The sequence below is a fragment of the Megachile rotundata genome, chromosome 4 (assembly GCF_050947335.1).
Source record: "Megachile rotundata isolate GNS110a chromosome 4, iyMegRotu1, whole genome shotgun sequence".
NCBI lineage: Eukaryota > Metazoa > Arthropoda > Insecta > Hymenoptera > Megachilidae > Megachile > Megachile rotundata.
In genome coordinates this window covers 14336835-14356487 of record NC_134986.1, presented here as the reverse complement: position 1 = coordinate 14356487, position 19653 = coordinate 14336835, and the positions used below count along the sequence as shown (strand labels likewise).

General features: G+C 35.0%; 2 protein-coding genes across 7 annotated transcripts; both read left to right on the top strand.

The window, feature by feature from the left end:
* Nucleotides 1-297: 297 nt before the first annotated feature.
* On the top strand, nucleotides 298-13796 carry Gasp (Chitin binding Peritrophin-A domain-containing protein Gasp). Of its 2 annotated transcripts, none has more exons than XM_012291170.2 (4): nucleotides 298-485; nucleotides 4155-4556; nucleotides 5762-5975; nucleotides 13450-13796. In XM_012291170.2, the coding sequence occupies exons 1-4, from the start codon at nucleotides 446-448 to the stop codon at nucleotides 13508-13510; spliced, it is 717 nt and encodes a 238-aa protein (XP_012146560.1). In that variant the 5' UTR covers nucleotides 298-445; the 3' UTR covers nucleotides 13511-13796. The 2 variants fall into 2 exon arrangements, with proteins under 2 accessions (XP_012146560.1, XP_003705814.1); XM_003705766.3 differs by lacking the exon at nucleotides 13450-13796 and adding an exon at nucleotides 10848-11707 and having other exon boundaries at nucleotides 299-485.
* An 884-nt stretch (nucleotides 13797-14680) lies between these two features.
* LOC100879270 (NADPH:adrenodoxin oxidoreductase, mitochondrial) lies at nucleotides 14681-19630 on the top strand. Of its 5 annotated transcripts, none has more exons than XM_003705757.3 (5): nucleotides 14741-15019; nucleotides 17913-18051; nucleotides 18109-18327; nucleotides 18404-18619; nucleotides 18694-19630. In XM_003705757.3, exons 2-5 carry the CDS (start codon nucleotides 17926-17928, stop codon nucleotides 19516-19518), a joined length of 1386 nt encoding a protein of 461 aa, XP_003705805.2. In that variant the 5' UTR covers nucleotides 14741-15019; nucleotides 17913-17925; the 3' UTR covers nucleotides 19519-19630. The 5 variants fall into 5 exon arrangements, with proteins under 5 accessions (XP_012146555.2, XP_003705805.2, XP_076387450.1 ...); XM_076531335.1 differs by having other exon boundaries at nucleotides 14744-15019; nucleotides 18260-18327; XM_076531336.1 differs by lacking the exon at nucleotides 14741-15019 and adding an exon at nucleotides 17552-17705 and having other exon boundaries at nucleotides 18260-18327.
* Nucleotides 19631-19653: the final 23 nt, after the last annotated feature.

The window sequence follows — 19653 nt, the reverse complement described above, 5'->3', positions numbered from 1 at the left end:
AAATGATTTTAGCATTTAAGGCAATGCAACGGGCAAGGATGCGACGGTGTCGAAGAGGAGGGGGACGAAGAAGAACAGAGGTTATTACGGGGGCCTTCTGTTAGGTCTTCGGGTGACATTTTCAGCGGAGAAGAATAAAGGAAAAAGGAGAGGGAGATCAGACTCGGGTGAGAGGGAGAGAAAGAAGAAACGTAGCAATGTACCTCTTCTTGAAGTGACGAGGAGAAGAGAAGGAGGTTCTGCAGGAGGTGGAAGAGGAACAACACGTGACCAATCACTTATATAAAGGTGGAGAACGACAGGGCGCAAACACACAGAGTTCTCTCTGCACGGTGGAGCCTGTGCTCGCAATAGTGACAGTAATTTTTTTTTTTTATTTAAATTTCGATCCCGAGAGAAGTAACTCGATCACACCACGCGGGAAGACACACACACGATCGTTACCATGAGGACGTACTACGTGATTGCCGCCATTCTGATCGCCGGTACGTACCCGAGATTAACGCGATTACGAGGATTGTAAAATCAGGGTGGATTGTAGAATCTGGGTGGAGATTGTACGGAACGGGGGATCAAAGTGTTACTCGAGGACTTATCGTTCTACCGGAAGTGGAGGACTATCTAGTGTGTGACATATGCGTGTGTATTCACTAAGGGAGTGAACTCTTCCAACGTTTTTCACGATAGTCTTCGATTCCTTCCTAATTTACGTTCGACATGAACGGGATTATTGTGCCTTCTATATAGTTTCTCTATCATGGGTCTTTTGTGACTGTTCGAGAAGTCCCATATTGCATCGCTTCATAACTTCGATTTAGATTCACCGACAGCCATTTGTATTTCGAATCGTAGCAATTTTATGGAAGTGATCAGGTGATCTACATTTTCGAATTTTGTGGTTTGTCAAACTTTTATTCAGAGGTAGTCTGTATTTGATGGTTCGTTAGAGGAATATCTGAGGGGATACTTATTGGCACACCTAATAATTACTCCACAGTAATCCACCTAATAGTTACAATAATTTATTTATTTATTAATCATTCCACTACAATTCATTTCATAATTACTCCATTATACTCCATTCAACAATTGGTCCACATAAAAAATCCTATAGTAATCAGTCTACAATAATTCATTTAATAATTAAATTACAGTGATCCATGAGATGAGTAGTCCATAATAATCCATTTAGCAAATTGATCCATAACAGTTCATTTAATAATTGGATCATAATAATCCATTAAATAATTACATCATAATAATTGTTCAGTTAACTACTGTACTTTAATAATTCATTTATCAGTCAGACTATAATAATGCATTTAATAAATGGTTCATAGTAATCCATTTAATAATTGATTTGTAATAATTCATTTAATAGTCAGTCCATAATAATTAATTTTAAAATTAGTCCAGAATAATTCATTTAATAAAATATCTATGATAAATCATTTAGTAAAAAGTCCATGATGAATCATTTAATAGAAAGTCTATGATAAATTATTTAATAAATAGTCCATGATGAATCATTTAATAAAAAGTCTATGATAAATTATTTAATAAATAGTCCCTGATGAATCATTTAATAAATAGTCCATGATAAATCATTTAATAAAAAGTCTATGATAAATTATTTAATAAATAGTCCCTGTTGAATCATTTAATAAAAAGTCTATGATAAATCATTTAATAAAAAGTCTATGATAAATCATTTAATAAATAGTCCCTGATAAATCATTTAATAAAAAGTCTATGATAAATCATTTCATAAATAGTCCCTGATAAATCATTTAATAAAAAGTCTATGATAAATCATTTAATAAATAGTCCCTGATAAATCATTTAATAAATTGTCTATGATAAATCATTTAATAAATAATCAATTGTAATTCACATAATAGTCCAAACAAAATATAACAATAATTCGACATAAAGAAGTACCTCATTACAGAGTCCATATTAGAAAAGCAAGATTACAATACGATACAACGCATGAATAGCCAGGGAAAGGAAAACGAGTTCGCTGTGCGGTTAAACAGTATCCACAATACAAATCAATCACTCGTAACGCGACCAGAGTAAATTTGCACAAAAGCGATCCGGTATAAAGCATCTAGAAACTTCTCTGCGTGTTTCTCGGCCGTTCTTCGCGTCGACAAGCACCTTTCCCGAGTCTTTCCTGAAAGAAAAATCATCCGAACGATCTACCGGTGGAACGAGATCAAAAAGGCGTATTCGATTTCCGTGCGCGGAGAAACCTTCTCGTCACGCCATACTTTTTGCACGCCGACAGGATAACCTTGGCCCAGATCTTGACCCTTCTTTTTATCGCCATCGTCGTCGATTGCCGAAAAGGGGTCCGGCCACTTTTGGGACTCGAGCGAAAGTGAATAATAACGGAGACCAGGGTTCTCCGGCGCCGTATATACACGAGAGTACATACGTCGGCGCATATGTACACGCGCGTGTACGCGTGTGGAGGAGAGCTAAGTGAACGGGATGCTGGGAGGGCCCAAGTCACGAAGCCGTGGCGGTTGGTAGCTTGGGCCTGGCTCTGGGCCCAAAGTGAAAGCGCCTGGCGAAAGTCACTTTGTGTCCCTTACATAAGACGTTTAGGTTATTCAGACATCATACTTTGTGCCCGGAGAAAAAATAAGAACAACTGATTATTAGGTGTAATTGGCGGCCGAGATGCCACGATATAAGGCCGGTATTAGCATCGGTAATAAAAGGAGTGTCGACGTCCTGCGTCTTTGTCTCGGATTCTACCCCCTCCTTCGGAACCACCTCCACTTCGGAATCGTGAACACGCATTGTGATGAGAAATTGAATGGCGGAGGATGTTTGTGGTCTGCAGTCACCTTATTGTTTAATTTTCTCGCGAAAGCAAGACCCAACCAACGGGAAAATTGAACCGCGATTACCGGCTATCTCTGACACCGATTAAAGTGCTGTTGTGCAGCCTCTGACCGCAGAACACATTTTTCACGATTGATCGAGGTTGGAAAATGTAGATGAGCTCTCGATGAGGTTTTGCACAATCTTTATTTGGGACATTTCGATTTGTACTTGCTGATGGTTAGGTTATTCTTAGTAGGATTACGTTACTTTTACCTGACTGTAGTTTGCGAATTTTAGGAATTTTTAAGTCCCCTCTTTGAAATCCATTAGTTAGACAGGATCTCGATAATTTTGTTCTTATTACTTTTAATACTTCCTCTAGTTATGTAATGGTTACATTTATTTAGCAATTTTCTGTTGATTCATGATTCATAACTAATTTCGAATTCCTGATTTATTATTTTTCTTTGCTGATCGAGTGCCTTGCAATTCCTTACTGCATGATTATTAATATTCAATTTGCCAATTTCTTTCTATAAATTACTTTCACTGTCATCCAAAATTAAATAAATATCTTCTTCATTTGTTCTCAGTCATCTCTTTGATTACATCACTCATATGTACATAAATATCCACATATATCTACGACTTTGAAAGACCATTATATAATAAATAATTTCACCAAATTCATTAAACATTGTCCAGTAAAAAAGACATAAACTAAAAATGTCTGACTAAAAATATTTTTTACAATTTCAACCTGACCATCCATTTACAATGTCATCCAAAGTGTTAATCCGCTATTAAAATCAGGATTAATGTGTTACCAATACAAAATGACCAAACGAAGTCGTTCCACGATCAAAAGAACATCGAAGTGCTTTCTCCATACACACCCAAAAAAAACAGATTGAACTTACCTGAATGGAAACGAAACTTTCTTCGTCCTCCTTGTATTGGGTCAAAAAGTGCTGTCGTTCAAGGAGATATTCGATTACAAGTCTAACATACCTAGCCAGAACCTTATTACATAACATATAACCTGTTTATCTAATGTGAAAGAAGAATTATTGATTTAACCATTTTGCTCTTCTAGTATATGTTTACTTGTTGGATCAAAAGTCTCAAATAAGACATCAAATCATACATATTTTAATTCTTGTCATATTTTAATCTTTGTCATATTTTAATGTCCTGTCATATTTTAATAAATTACATTTACAATAACATAACATACATTATATTTATACATGCATGTTCTTTGAGAACCACTTCTCTTTCTCACTTAACCCGTTAATTACCAATGTCCACAGGCGCGACCGCCCAAGAATCCTTCAAATGTCCCGACGACTTCGGCTTCTACCCCCATCACATATCCTGCGACAAATACTGGAAATGCGACAACAACGTCGCGGAGCTGAAGACGTGCGGCAACGGTCTCGCTTTCGACGCATCCGACAGCAAGTTCCTCACCGAGAACTGCGACTACCTCCACAACGTGGACTGCGGCGACAGGTCACAATTGGAACCAGCCATCAGCACGCCGCATTGTCCGCGTCTGTACGGTATTTTCCCCGATGAGAAGAAATGCGACGTCTTCTGGAACTGCTGGAACGGTGAGGCCTCCAGGTATCAGTGCAGCCCTGGACTTGCTTACGACCGGGAAGCTAGAGTCTGCATGTGGGCTGATCAAGTACCTGAATGCAAAAATGAAGGTTCGTATGAGCAAGGATATTTTTGAGGAAAATTTTAGGATGGAGGGAAGGAGAGAGAAGGAGATTACTCGTTGATTGTTGGGGGTGTTATAATTTGGGGACTAAGTTAGGTTTGGGGGGTCGCGAGAGTTAGGGATGTTGGGATTTGGAGAGTCATGGATGTGGAAGTTTAGGGATTTGGGGATGTGGGGATTGGGGGGCTTAGGGATTTGGAAATTTGTGGAATTGGTTATCATGGGATTTGGGGATTTAGGGATTTGGAAATTTGTGGAATTGGAGATGTAGGGATTTGGGGATTTAGGAGTTTGGAAATTTGTGGAATTGGTTATTATGGGATTTGGGGATTTAGGGATTTGGAAATTTGTGGATTTGGTTATCATGGGATTTGGGGATTTAGGGATTTGGAAATTTGTGGAATTGGAGATGTAGGGATTTGGGAATTTAGGAGTTTGGAAATTTGTGGAATTGGTTATTATGGGATTGGGGGGCTTAGGGATTTGGAAATTTGTGGAATTGGTTATCATGGGATTTGGGGATTTAGGGATTTGGAAATTTGTGGAATTGGAGATGTAGGGATTTGGGGATTTAGGAGTTTGGAAATTTGTGGAATTGGATATCATGGAATTTGGGAAATTAGGAGGTTGGAAATTTGTGAAATTGGATATGTAGGAATTTGGAGATCTATGAATTTTGGGATGTAATTTGGGTGCATAGGTATTTGGGAGTGTAGATATTTGGGGGTGTAGGTATTTGGAGGTATAGGTACTTGAGAATCCCGGAATTTGAGATTTTTAAGAATTTGAGACCCACCCATATGAAAACCTACACTCCCTAAATTTGGAAATAGATCTATCAATTTATGAATGCTAAAATTTGATAAACCCAGAAATTCCAATCCTCAAGAACTAAAAAACTTAAAAATACAAAAGTATCAGTCCAACATGTATAAACTAATTCAAACCATCGACTAATCCAAAGTACCTGAAGTATTATTAATTCATTCCGTTGCTCGTCGATAACCGATACGTGACAGCAATCCCACATCCTGTGTTTCTTCATCTTGAACGTCAGAAAGCCGTATATACTCCCGTTTTATTGTTCGCCGGTTTACAACGCGGATTACAGAAAATAAAGAACAAGAAACGCCTCTCTCTTTCGTTGGTCTATCTCATCACGTTTCATGTGCTATTTATCGCATTGCGCAGAGGTCGCAGGAGGTTTCGCGTGTCCGGCCGCTGGCGAAGTGAGCGGAGCATCCGGCAGCTTCAGCAGACACGCCCATCCTGAAGACTGCAGAAAATATTACATATGCCTGGAAGGTATCGCCAGGGAATATGGTTGCCCCATCGGCACCGTCTTCAAGATTGGAGACGCTGACGGAAGCGGAGCTTGCGAGGACCCTGAGGATGTTCCTGGATGGTGAGTTTATTTTGTTGATTTGTTATATGGTTATTGATATAAGGATATAAATAATGAATAGGTAGAAACAATTTTATAATTCATTATAATATAAAGTATAAGAATAATGAATTTAATTACACATAACTTTAAATTACGTTTAATAAGATGATTAACGACTGCAATAAAATAAAAACAATGATAGAAACAAACTTATGATTCATTATAATATAAAGTACAAGAATGAACATAAATTAAATTGCACATAACTTAAAGTTTTTAATAAAATGATTAGTAACTGCGATTAAATAAGAACAATGATAGAAACAAATTTATGATTCATTATAATATAAAGTATAAGAATAATGAATTTAATTGTACATAGCTTGAAGTCAAGTTTAATAACATGATTAACAACTGCAATAAAATAAAAACAATGATAGAAACAAATTTATGATTCATTAAAATATAAAGTACAAGAATGAACATAAATTAAATTACACATAACTTGAAGTTTCTAATAAAATGACTAGCAACTGCAATAAAATGAAAACAATGATAGAAACAAACTTATGATTCATTATAATATAAAGTATAAGAATAATGAATTCAATTATACATAGCTTGAAGTCAAGTTTAATAATATGATTAACAACTGCAATAAAATAAAAACAATGATAGAAACAAACTTATGAGTCATTATAATATAAAGTACAAGAATGAACATAAATTAAATTGCACATAACTTGAAGTTTTTAATAAAATGATTAGCAACTGCAATAAAATAAAAACAATGATAGAAACAAACTTACGATTCATTATAATATAAAGTACAAGAATGAACATAAATTAAATTGTACATAACTTGAGGTTTTTAATAACATGATTAACTACTGAGATAAAATAAAGACAGTAACAAATATAATACATGATAAAGTATAAAAAGAAATTCAAGTATAATTTCAATGACCTTAACATAAATAATAATTGAACGAACATAATCTTGTATTAAATGCGTTTAAAGAATGTGTTCTTTATGAAGATTGGGAACCAATATGGCGTCGAAAGAAGAGGCATATGTAGTACATTTTAGAAATCATAATTAAATACACTTATTAAGTGCAATATTTACTTTTAATACATTGTTCGAATCTGTTGGAATGTTTTCTATAAAAAATTATTAAGCTATGTATACCAGAAAACAATTATTATATGCATCGTTATTGACGATGAAGAATACGCGCAGTGCGCATGCGCCAACCCCTGACGCCATATTGGTTTTTCAATCGGATAACATTTTCAGAGAATCTGTATTTAATTACATGACTAAAATGAACTAAAATGATGATCATGAAGAACTTGAAATATCTAAACATTGCTATAAATAAAAATTTCTTAAAACAATCAATAGAGTCATTAAAGAAATAAATTTTACTCATAAAATTTTTGTTTTAAATGATCATATTAGTCACAGTGATGTAGTAATAAATGTATGAATTATTGTATTAATTACTGTATTAGTCAGTGTATTAACTACCATACTAGTGTACTAATTAATGCATTAATTAGTGTGTTAAATTTTTTACAATATTGAAGTCTTCTGCCATATCTCCACATCTTATATAAAGAATTCATAAAAAACCAATACCAGATAATTATTATCTCTTACTTATACCATTTTCAAGAAACATCTAAGACCGATCGTGTACACGTCCTCTATGTTCTCTGTAATTAACACTCTAGATATATCACTCCAATTAAATCACCATTTAATTCGCTCTACATGTTCTCACGAATTAAAAATCCGTATAACCGCAAGTGAATCCGAGTCACTGAAAGAAAGTAATTATATTACGAAACCGGACAAAATAAGCCTCGTTTCGTTCTTCGAAAGTAATCGGAACGCGAAAGTGTAGCGGTAAAGTTGCTCCAGGAAACTTCACGGTTTGAACTGTAAAGAAATGCTTTCGTTTTTCTTTTTTTTTCGAAAGGGATTTTTAAACTTCCTAGTATGCTTTCTCCCGAGCTTCGAGTAGCGATAAAGACAGCGAATTTCAACGGATCGGGAAGGTTTCAGACCGGCTGTTATGTAAAGACGAATTCTGGATAAACCAGATAGTCCGTGGGTGATTACGGGTCTTTAAAACTCGCGAATACGCTGTCTGGACGTTCGTAAGATATCTCAATTTTTTCTGGAGTGACGTAATTAAATTCGAGAGACATTCTGCTCTCATAACTGGTCGATAGGTTTTGCGTAACGGTATAATAAATGTTGGTAACGTTATATTTACATAATATTCGTTGACAAGAGGAATAACGTGTACGAATGTTTTATAACTGCAACGTGTTATTAAAATTGATACTTGTAGACATGTGATGTATTTTAGTATGTTTGACTATTATATGTATAGATGGTATATTATAGGGTGAGATTCATATTTAGTTGCGAGTTGTGGTGGATGAAGGATGATGCGGGACGCTGAAATGTAGTAAACGGAATTGGAATTTGGGAGTTTGAGAATTTGGGGATTTAGGAATTCGAAATTTTTCATTTTGTGGATTTGATAATTTGATGATAGGGGGATTTGGGGATATGGGATTTGGGAGTGTGGCAATTTAGGGGTGTAGAGATTTGGGGATGTGGGATTTGGGAATGTAGGGATTTGGGAATGTAGGGATTTGGGGATGTAGGGATTTGGGAGTGTAGGGATTTAGGGATGTAGGGATTTGGGGATGTAGAGATTTGGAAATGTAGAGATTTAGGGGTGTAGGGATTTGGGAATGTAGGGATTTAGGGATATAGGGATTTGGGAATGTAGGGATTTGGGAGTGTAGGGATTTGGGGATGTAGAGATTTGGGAATGTAGAGATTCGGGGATGTAGCGATTCGGGGATGTAGAGATTTGGGGGTGTAGGGATTTGGGGATGTAGCGATTCGGGGATGTAGAGATTTGGGAATGTAGGGATTTGGGAATGTAGAGATTTGGGGATGTAGAGATTTGGGGATGTGGGATTTGGGAATGTAGGGATTTGGGAGTGTAGGAATTTGGGAGTGTAGAAATTCGAGATCATAGAAATTTGGAGATGTAGGAATTTGGGAACGTAGGAAATTAGAAATATAGAAATTTAGAAATGTAGGGATTAAGGAACATACTAATATAAAAACATAAAAATTTGAGAATTGATAGATTTCAAAATCCAGAAGTCTAAGAACTGAGCATTATTCAATGTCCACAAAAGCATTCTACCTACTCACTCATCATATATCACTTGTCAATCAATACTATAATGGACATACATGTACATACAGTATTAACATGAATACCATATTGATATATAATAAACAGTCGTATCCTACTGAATCATAAATCTTAAATTTCCACATCAACTCAAATTTACATAAAACATAATGAGTCACTTCAATCTAAATACGAGATAGACATCATCAAAGTTGAGGCTTAAATTAAAATTGATTAATGACAACAAATTTTCTAAAAACAATATTGTATTTAATAAGGTGTAATTGTAAGGCTGAGGTATGTATACATGGTTCTTTCCAATGGTTGGAATATTCCAATAATCAATTGTGTTAATTAACAACAAAATCGTCTAACAAATGGAAGTAATTAATTTATAACAATACTCTGGATATTTTCTCGACAGACTATACTTCTCGATTACACATGCACAAGTGTACTAAACTGATATATGTGCGATTCTTCTTCACGAATGTAATTAACTGAACACGAGACTGCACATGAGGCAGGTAGTGATGGGCTAATCATTTCAAATCTTTATTTCTCTCAATTTTCTGTTTTCTCAAATTGTACTCTCTTGAAATCGTAATTTTTCCAAGTTCTAATTTTTCCAAATTTCAGTCTCTTCACATTCCATTCTTTCCAAATTTCAATTTTTCCAAATTCCACTCTCTCAAAATTCCACTCTCCCCAAATCCTAATTTCCCGAAATTCCACTCTCCCCAAATTCCACCCTTTCCAAATCCTAATTTTCCCAAATTCCAATCTCTCCAAATTCCACTCTCCCCAAATTCCACCCTTTCTAAATCCTAATTTTCCCAAATTCCACTCTCTCAAAATTCCACTCTCCCCAAATCCTAATTTCCCCAAATTCCACTCTCCCCAAATTCCACCCTTTCCAAATCCTAATTTTCCCAAATTCCAATCTCTCCAAATTCCACTCTCCCCAAATTCCACCCTTTCTAAATCCTAATTTTCCCAAATTCCAATCTCTCCAAATTCCACTCTCCCCAAATTCCACCCTTTCCACATCCTAATTTCCCCAAATTCCAATCTCTCCAAATTTCAATCTCTCCAAATTCCACTCTCCCCAAATCCCAATCTCCCAAATTCCCATCTTCCCAAGTCCCAATCTCCCAAAATCCCCATCTTCCCAAATTCCCATCTTCCCAAGTCCCAATCTTCCTAAATCCCAATCCCTCCAAATCCCAAATTCCCAATTCCCCAATTTCCCAACTCCCAAACTCCCCAAATTCTAAACTCTCTAAATCCCAAATTCCTCAAATTCCAAACTCCCCAAACGTCATACTCCTCAAATCCTGCACTCCCCAAATTCCAAATTCTCCAAGTCTCAAATTCCTCAAATCCCAACCCATCAAATCCTCAACTCCTCAACTCCTCAACTCCTCAACTCCACAAATCCCAAATTTCCCAAACCCTCCAAATATATTTTCCCATCAATACCTCCACATCTCGTACAACTATGAAGCTCCCAAATATTCCTACAAACATGAACCCCTAAACATTAGCAACTCATCATAGTTCTCCACAAGAGAAATGATAAACGGCCCATCACTATAAAATCCGGTGGAAGGTCACGCATGTCCTAACCGCTTTTCCCGATTCTGCTTCACAGTGAGGATTACTACGGTGACTTGGACCTAAAGAGCATCAGGAAGAGCGAGCTGCTTACCGGAATTCAGCACAACGAGAACAGGAAGCCCCAGAGTAAACCAAGGCCCCCATCGGCACCTGCGAGGCCCAACGCACCCCTTCAAGAATAATTTCTAATCTCTTACACTCTTTACTCCACCCTTATCACACCTCTTCGCCCTATCCATCCATCCTCTCATTCCTTGTACCCCAAAACTTTTGTCTTCTACACAACACACACACACACACAACTCATACAATCTCGAGAGAACATGATGTTCGATACCTCGAAATATGTAACGCCGGGCGTCAAGAGCAATACTCGATCGCATTCGAGACAGGATTTGAATCGAATGATTTTGTAGTTTGAGAGAAATGGTAATCGAGGTCTGATTCGATGATGGCGACGATGGACGTTTTATTCGCGATTTTAATTCCACGCGTTTCGATTGGGGAATTATCCAGAGAACGTGGGGAATTACAGAGACTGATTGCACCTATGAAAGATGGATAAAATTGTCCCACATTTTCTTTTATATTTTATTCGTTGCCATCGCGCTTGAAAGTTGAAAATCGAATTGAAGGTCGAATCGATGACTTTTTTATCGAGTCGAACTTTTATTTCATCGTTGTGAGTTCGATCGAGAATCTGGAAGGATTTCGAGTATGTGAATATACTGTTTGTCGAATGTGATTTAAAGAATTCGATGAAGAATGAAAAATTATTGAATTCGAACTTGACACTCTTGGCCTCGGTCGAGCATGCTTGCGTAAACTAGACTCGTCCGTATATTTTTAAGTGATGTGAAAAATTCGTACAATAAATGAAAAATTCGTGAAAAATGTTTGTGTGCTTTTGATAACCTCGGTACCCGATCTCTGTGGTGTCATTTTTCTATGTATGGTGTCATTTCGTGTCGCTTTTTGTTGGAGACTTAATTACTGTCGATCTAACTGCATGCTTGTTAATTGAATAACTGTGAAGCGACTGTTTTCTTCTTTCGAATAACACACAGGTACTTTGCGCTATGGATTTATCGAGGTAAATAATCAGTGATGGAAATAGATGGAACTAGGGTGAGTTATGTATTCTCCCCTTGAGACTTTTATTGGTTTTTATTGTGTGAGATGAGGAATTTGATATAAGAGATATTTCAAACTTTTTATTGATACAAATATTTAAGTTGCAAGTATTGTAATTTACAAGTCTGTAATGTTTTATATTTGTAAGTCTGTTCATCGCAAGACCCAAATTGTACAAATCCCATAAATTCCGAGTTTCTACGAATCTTGCAAATCCTACAAATCCCACAAATCACATAAATTCTAGAAATTGTAGAAATGCTTCGTGTCCCCCAAATCTCAAATCCCACAAGTCCCACAAGTTCCACAAATCCCACAAAAACCACAAATCTCATCAGTCCCACAAATTTCACAAATCCTACAAAACCCACAAATCCCACCAGTTCCACAAATTCCACAAATTTCATAAATCCTACAAAATCCACAAATCCCATAAACCCCCAATCCCACAAATCCCAAATCCCGTAAACCCCAAATTCCACAAGTCCCAAATTCCACAAGTTCCAAATCCCACAAATGCCAGATCCCAAAATCCCAAATCCCACAATTCCCAAATCCCACAAAACCCAAATTCCACAAGTCCCAAATCCCGCAAACCCCAAGTCCTACAAACTCCAAATCCCACAAACCCCTAATTCCACAAGTCCCAAATCCCCCAAATTCCAAGTCCCCCAAATCCCAAATCCCACAAATCCCAAATCCCACAAACCCCAAATCCCACAAATCCCCAATCCCCCACATCCCAAATCCCATAAACCCCTAATTCCACAAGTCCCAAATCCCACAAACCTCTAATTCCACAAGTCCCATATCCCACAAACCCCTAATTCCATAAGTCCCAAATCCCCCAAATCCCAAATCCCACAAATCCCAAATCCCACAAACCCCAAATCCCATAAATCCCCAATCTCCCACATCCCAAATTCCCCAAATCCCAAATCCCACAAACCCCTAATTCCATAAGTCCCAAATCCCACAAACCCCTAATTCCATAAGTCCCAAATCCCACAAACCCCAAATCCCACAAATCCCCAATCCCCCACATCCCAAATTCCCCAAATCCCAAATCCCACAAACCCCTTATTCCACAAGTCCCAAATCCCACAAACCCCTAATTCCACAAGTCCCAAATCCCACAAACCCCTAATTCCACAAGTCCCAAATCCCACAAACCCCTAATTCCATAAGTCCCAAATCCCACAAACCCCAAATCCCACAAATCCCCAATCCCCCACATCCCAAATTCCCCAAATCCCAAATCCCCCAAATCCCAAATCCCCCAAATCCCAAATCCCCCAAATCCCAAATCCCCCAAATCCCAATTCCCCAAGTCCCAATTCCGCAAATCCCAAATACTCCAAAATGCTCACTTCTTATGTCAATAATATAAATGTTTCATCTACGTCACTAAAACTAAAGCAACTTGCTCTTCGTACCTAGCTCCACTTTCCCTCAACAAAATAAATAATGCATTTCGACTGAACGAATATTAAATTTTGTAGCGAAGATTATTACGGCGACGTGGATCTGAAGGCGTTACGTAAACTGGGGTACAAGAAGTGACGAATATGTCAGATAGAAGTTTAATGATTTTCATGACAGCACTAAAGATAGATGAGAAGATTTCGACTCGCCGCAATCAACTATCTACCGAGGATAAAGAAGAGTCATCTGCTCACGATTGGTGTTCCAGTAACTTTTTAGTTCGAAATTTATTTTCATTATTTGGACTGTTTGGTTCTCACAATTCACCGGTTAATTCATTCATACACTGTCACGCTTATCAGTATTCCTGTTATGAAAGATTGTAATATAAGCTACTATGTAAATAAATTACTGTTATATATAATTTGTGTTACTTTGACATCATAGCCCTTAATAATAGATTACACTTAATAATTGCCCTATATAATCTCTGCGTTGTAATTTCTTTTGTCCTGAATATATATTTTATAAAATAAAAAATTTCATTTTTTAATTCTTGTTGTTAATTATTGAGTTAATTCTCATTCTCATCAAATTTTGCACGTACATGCGTATGTACATCCAGATGGACATAGAAAAAAAAATTTTAAATCGGACTTGCCACGGAGGAATAATCACCGAAAAAACTGATCCTCATAACTTCAGCATTGCGATACGTACAAGAGCCGCCTATGTCAATTCTACTGCGCATGCAGAGTGCAATATTTCGACACTTTGACGACGTAGTATGGTTCCGGAGGTATTTAGAAACAAATTTCTATTAGGGTTTGACGCGTTTTGATGTCTAATAAAGCCGGAAAATCAATTTTTGTCAAATTCGGGCCAAAACGGTACATGTAGCGCCATCTAGCGGTGAGTGGAGGAACCCGAACATTATTTATGAACTTTTATTATCGAACCATGTAAATAATGCATTGCTGACCATTCTTTAATCATAAAACTTCATAGACTGTGCTCAGAAAGTGAGTTTTCAGGCCCTTGTCATAAAAATTAAAGTTGGGGTCCTTCTTTATCCGTACGACGGCCCTATTCTTTCGTGATTACATTCAGTAGGTATCAGAATATTTCGTAATTAGAAGTATATGTAGCGGCCGACTTCAAACCAGTGATGAGATATTGGACGGGTTTTTGCGCGCATGCGCGAGAAATGCAGGAACGTACGCAGCGTATGTATTTAGCGGCGCCACCAAATGGCTTTATTATATATTTTGGTTACAGTTATTTTAGTACCCTTCCTTTCCATCTGCTCCTCAAATATGTAAATATGTATATAATCTAATCTTATCCAACCTATACATTCATATTTCACAACGAAATTATAAAAATTTTTGAAAAATAATGAGGGGTGCCGCACATGCGCGAAAAAACCCGTCCAATATCTCATCATTGATCACATCATTGCTTCAAACAAAGAAGAGGGGATAGAAATTTGCTTGTTACAAATCACAAAACTGTTGCTTGTTAGGAATCGATACTGTATTACGTATTTACATTACAGTGTATAAATTTGTTTGTCTTATAATCGAATAACCTAATACAGACATTTACTGAATATTACGTAAAATAAAGCTATTTCTATAGTACAAGGTGAGAAATAATTTTGACGTTTGAATACAAGAAGACAGCCGAGATGTTGCATGAAAAACAACCTAACAAAAATGTTTAAAATTATGTTTTTTTCGAAAAAAAGAACTTAATGTTTATTGTTCATTAATTGTACTTTTCCGTTTTTCGTTTATTTTGAACTACGAAGAAAAAGTTTAGTTTACTGAAAGTATAATTGTTTCATTTGTGCAGCTTAAGTTGTATGAATGATTTGAACAAAACAATGGAACTAGAGGAGCATATTTCGCAAACAATGCAAACACCGTTTGCAACAAAGAATCCATCACATCATAAGAAACAAACTGCAAATGAACATATAAATAATTTATTCAGGAAGCATTTTCCCATTGTAAATAATGGACATTATTCGTTGCCTGAACCAAAACTAATGTTTAAGGACTGTCTGTGGAAAGTGAAAGAATTACAAATTTTGAAGGATGAATTAAATAATGTAAAAAGCTATTTAGATAAGTATGATAGTCACGAATGGCAGTTGCATACAAGATTAAGAAACATTGCAAAAAATGTTATGACAAATCTAAGAATCAAAGTTGAGCCAGAACTTTTAACTCAAGCATGGTGTAAATTTTATGAGATAGTCTCAAGCTTTCCTTTGGTACCAGTAAATCATATTAACTGTAATAATAAAAGTTTTACATCTATTCATTTGTGTGAAGCACCTGGAGCTTTTATTACATCTTTAAACCATTGGTTAAAAACTAATGAACCTGACATACAATGGAACTGGATTGCTATGACATTAAATCCGTATTATGAAGGTAACCCATCATCTGTGATGATCGATGATGATAGATTCATAAGACATACATTAGATCATTGGTGTTTTGGAGAAGACAATACTGGAAATATTATGAATTTAAGTAATTTAGATGAACTTATAAAAGTTTCAGAACTAGAAAATAATATATTTTTAATTACTGCTGATGGCAGTATAGACTGTACAGATGTTCCTGCAGAACAAGAAAGTGTTCTGACACATTTACATTTCTGTGAAACTGTTGCAGCTTTGCATCTACTAGCTACAGGAGGTAGCTTCTTATTAAAAATTTTTACCACATTTGAATGCAATACAATATGTTTGCTTTACTTATTATCTTGTTGTTTTGATAATGTCAATGTGATAAAACCAATAACAAGTAAAGAAGGAAATTCAGAGACATATGTAGTGTGCATAAACTTTAAAGGACCAACATTTATTTCCCCATATTTAGAAAAACTTAGAGAACACTATGACCATGGTCCTCAACAGGCAATATTTAGTGAATCTGATATTCCACCTGAATTTATAGAACAGATCATAGAATGCAGCAAATTCTTTAAAGCACATCAATGTCTAGTCATAGAGAATAATATTATTACATTTAAATCTACTAATCGTAAAATGTTACATGATCTGAAACAAATGCAATATATAGTTGCTGATAAATATATAAAAGATTATAACTTACAAAAACTGAAATCAGGGGAAATTGTAGGAAAAGCAGTTGCATTAGAAAAAAGTACTAATACTAATGAACATAGGAGGACATTACAAGGATCTTATCATGAACGTTGTGAACAACAACATTTATCACCTTCAGAACGATTAGAAAGTTTTTGTAATGATTTTAACAAACTGAAGTTACATGTAAAATCCAATACATGTATGAAAGTAAGCCACTTTATATCTTATATTATATTTGAACTTCTCTTTAAATTAATTAGAAAGTTTGTTACAACATATTTACAATTAAATTTTCTTTTTTTATAGTATGAGTCTACCAAATTACCAGAAAATTTACATATATGTTCTGGAAAAATCTTTCATAGAATATGCAATTCAAAATTTTGCAGCAGAATTGCTTTAAAAATAAAAAATGGTGTTGATGACATCCTTATGACATTGGGTTACAAAATACAGTTTCCTTCCACAGAAAGTATAAAAAAATTAGAAGATGAAGTTTCTAATAAATTTCAACATAAAGTTCTAGTTTTTCCAAGTACAAATGAATATGATAGCCATAAAATAATTACTAAAATTTGTGATACAATACAATGTCTTAACAGTGGAGAAACTTTAATTTTAATTGGTTATCCATTACTCACTTACCTTAGTGTTGGACTTCTTTATATTTTAAGCTGTACATTTAGTGTACTGAAAGTAACAGCTAGTAACGATTTAGGCTTAGAAATTACTTTAGAAAATTATAACTCCAATCTCAAAGCGTTAGAATTCTTACATGAAATTAAAGCTGCTTCTGTCAACATTGAAAAACAAGGAAGAGCTGTTCTGGAGATAATCCCGGTATCAGTTTTATATGAAGGTAAAAAAATACTTCATTATTGTATTCCAATTACACAATTGTATAATATTTCAATATTACACATTATGTTTTTTTAGGATTTAATTTATGTTATTCAGCAGAAGAATTTAATTGTTGGGTTATAAAAACATATATTGACTATGTATTATATAAGGTGAAAGACAATACTATTGATGGGAAAAGTAATACATAAAATATATGCTCTGTAAAAAGCCAAAGTTGTATTACTTTTGGTATAATAAACACTAACTACATGTTTGTAAATGGTGTATAATTTTCTTATGTGATTATGAAGTAATGTTTGTTACAATCAGTATGACTTTACATAATAATATTTAATACTGGTAATTATTAGACATGCATATTATCTTTTACATATGTAGTATCTTTTTTGTAAAAGAAATTTGTAGTATAAAATTAAGTAACACGGTAGTATATTCTAAGTAGTTTAGAAGCAATAATCCTTGGCTGTCTTCTTTTCAAAATATTATATAGTTTCATAATATTTAGAAAAATAGTTTTAATATATAATGCATTTTATTTTAATTTAGTACAATTATCAAAATGAATAAGAAATTTGGTACAATTTGCAACTATATTCGTTTATTTTCAACCGAACCTATTGTACCGAAAGTATGTATTGTTGGTGCAGGACCAGCAGGATTTTATGCTGCGCAACAGTTACTAAAGGCAAGCACAGTATATTTTATTATAAAGTTATAGCATAATAAGAACAATTCTATTTAGACTTCTAGTGATGTTAAAGTGGATGTATTGGAAAAATTACCTGTACCATTTGGCTTAGTTCGGTTTGGTGTAGCTCCAGACCATCCAGAAGTGAAAAATATTATTCATACTTTTGAGAAAACTGCGTCTAACCCGCGTTTCCAATTTATAGGAAATGTTAACGTAGGGAAAGATGTTACACTAAAGGAATTGCAAGAAATGTATCACGCTGTATTACTGGTATAGTTATTACATATTTGTTGTTATTAAGTAATCTATCATAAACAACATTAACAATATTTTTCTAATATTTCAGACGTTTGGTGCTGAAGCAGATAGAGCACTTGGTATACCCGGAGAAAATTTAAATAATATAATATCGGGGCGACGTTTTGTTGGTTGGTATAATGGACTACCAGCAGATAGTAATTTAGATATAAATTTAGACATAGAAGAAGCTATTATATTAGGGCAAGGTAATGTTGCCATAGATATTGCAAGAATTTTGTTATCCCCGATAGATAAATTAAAGGTACATTTTAAGTTACCTATAAAGCATGATTTACAACATAATTTTATAATTCATCTTTAATCATATTATTTTAGCATACTGATATAACATCATTTGCATTAGAAAAATTGTCACAAAGTAAAATCCGTAAAGTGTCTCTGGTAGGCAGAAGAGGACCACTACAAGCAGCTTTTACAATTGCTGAACTCCGTGAAATGTTGAAGTTAGAAGGCTGTCATACTTATTGGCGCAAAGATGATTTCTCAGGTGTAAAAGAAGTAGTTAGTAGTTTAGCAAGACCGCGAAAAAGACTGACTGAACTAATGCTAAAACATGTTGAAGAAGTACCTTCAGAACCAAGAAATTCAAAAGAATTTCATCCAATATTTTTGAGAAGTCCCACAGAATTTTTAGGTTCTAATAGCGTAAATAGTATTAAATTTGCAATAACTAAACTGGAAGGAGACGATATACCGAAACAAGTTGCGGTACCTACTGGGTCATTTGAAGAGATGCCATGTAACCTCGCATTTCGTAGTATTGGATATAAATCTGTTCAGATAGACAAATTAATACCATTTGATGACAAAGCTGGTCGTGTGAAAAACATAGAAGGTAAAGTTCAGGATAAACTTTATGCTGCAGGTTGGGCTGCAACAGGTCCTGTTGGAGTTATATTATCAACAATGACAAATGCACTTCAAATTGGTGCTTTAATAAGTAAAGAATTATCAATTGTAGAAAACAAATCAGGTTCTGAAGGTTTATTTGAAATTCTTAAATATAAAAATGTACCTGTGGTATCATACAATGGCTGGAAAAAAATTGATAAAGCAGAATGTGAAAGGGGAAAATTATTAGGAAAACCAAGAGAAAAGATAGTTAATATTAATGAAATGTTAGAAATTGCTTCAAATTAATGAAAGTATTTTTTAAATATATAGACTGTTTATATTTATATTTGGGGCTATGTAATAATATCCATTTATATATACATGTTAATTTTTATAAATAAATTTTATAATTATACCATCCTATAGTTTCCTCATTTATGT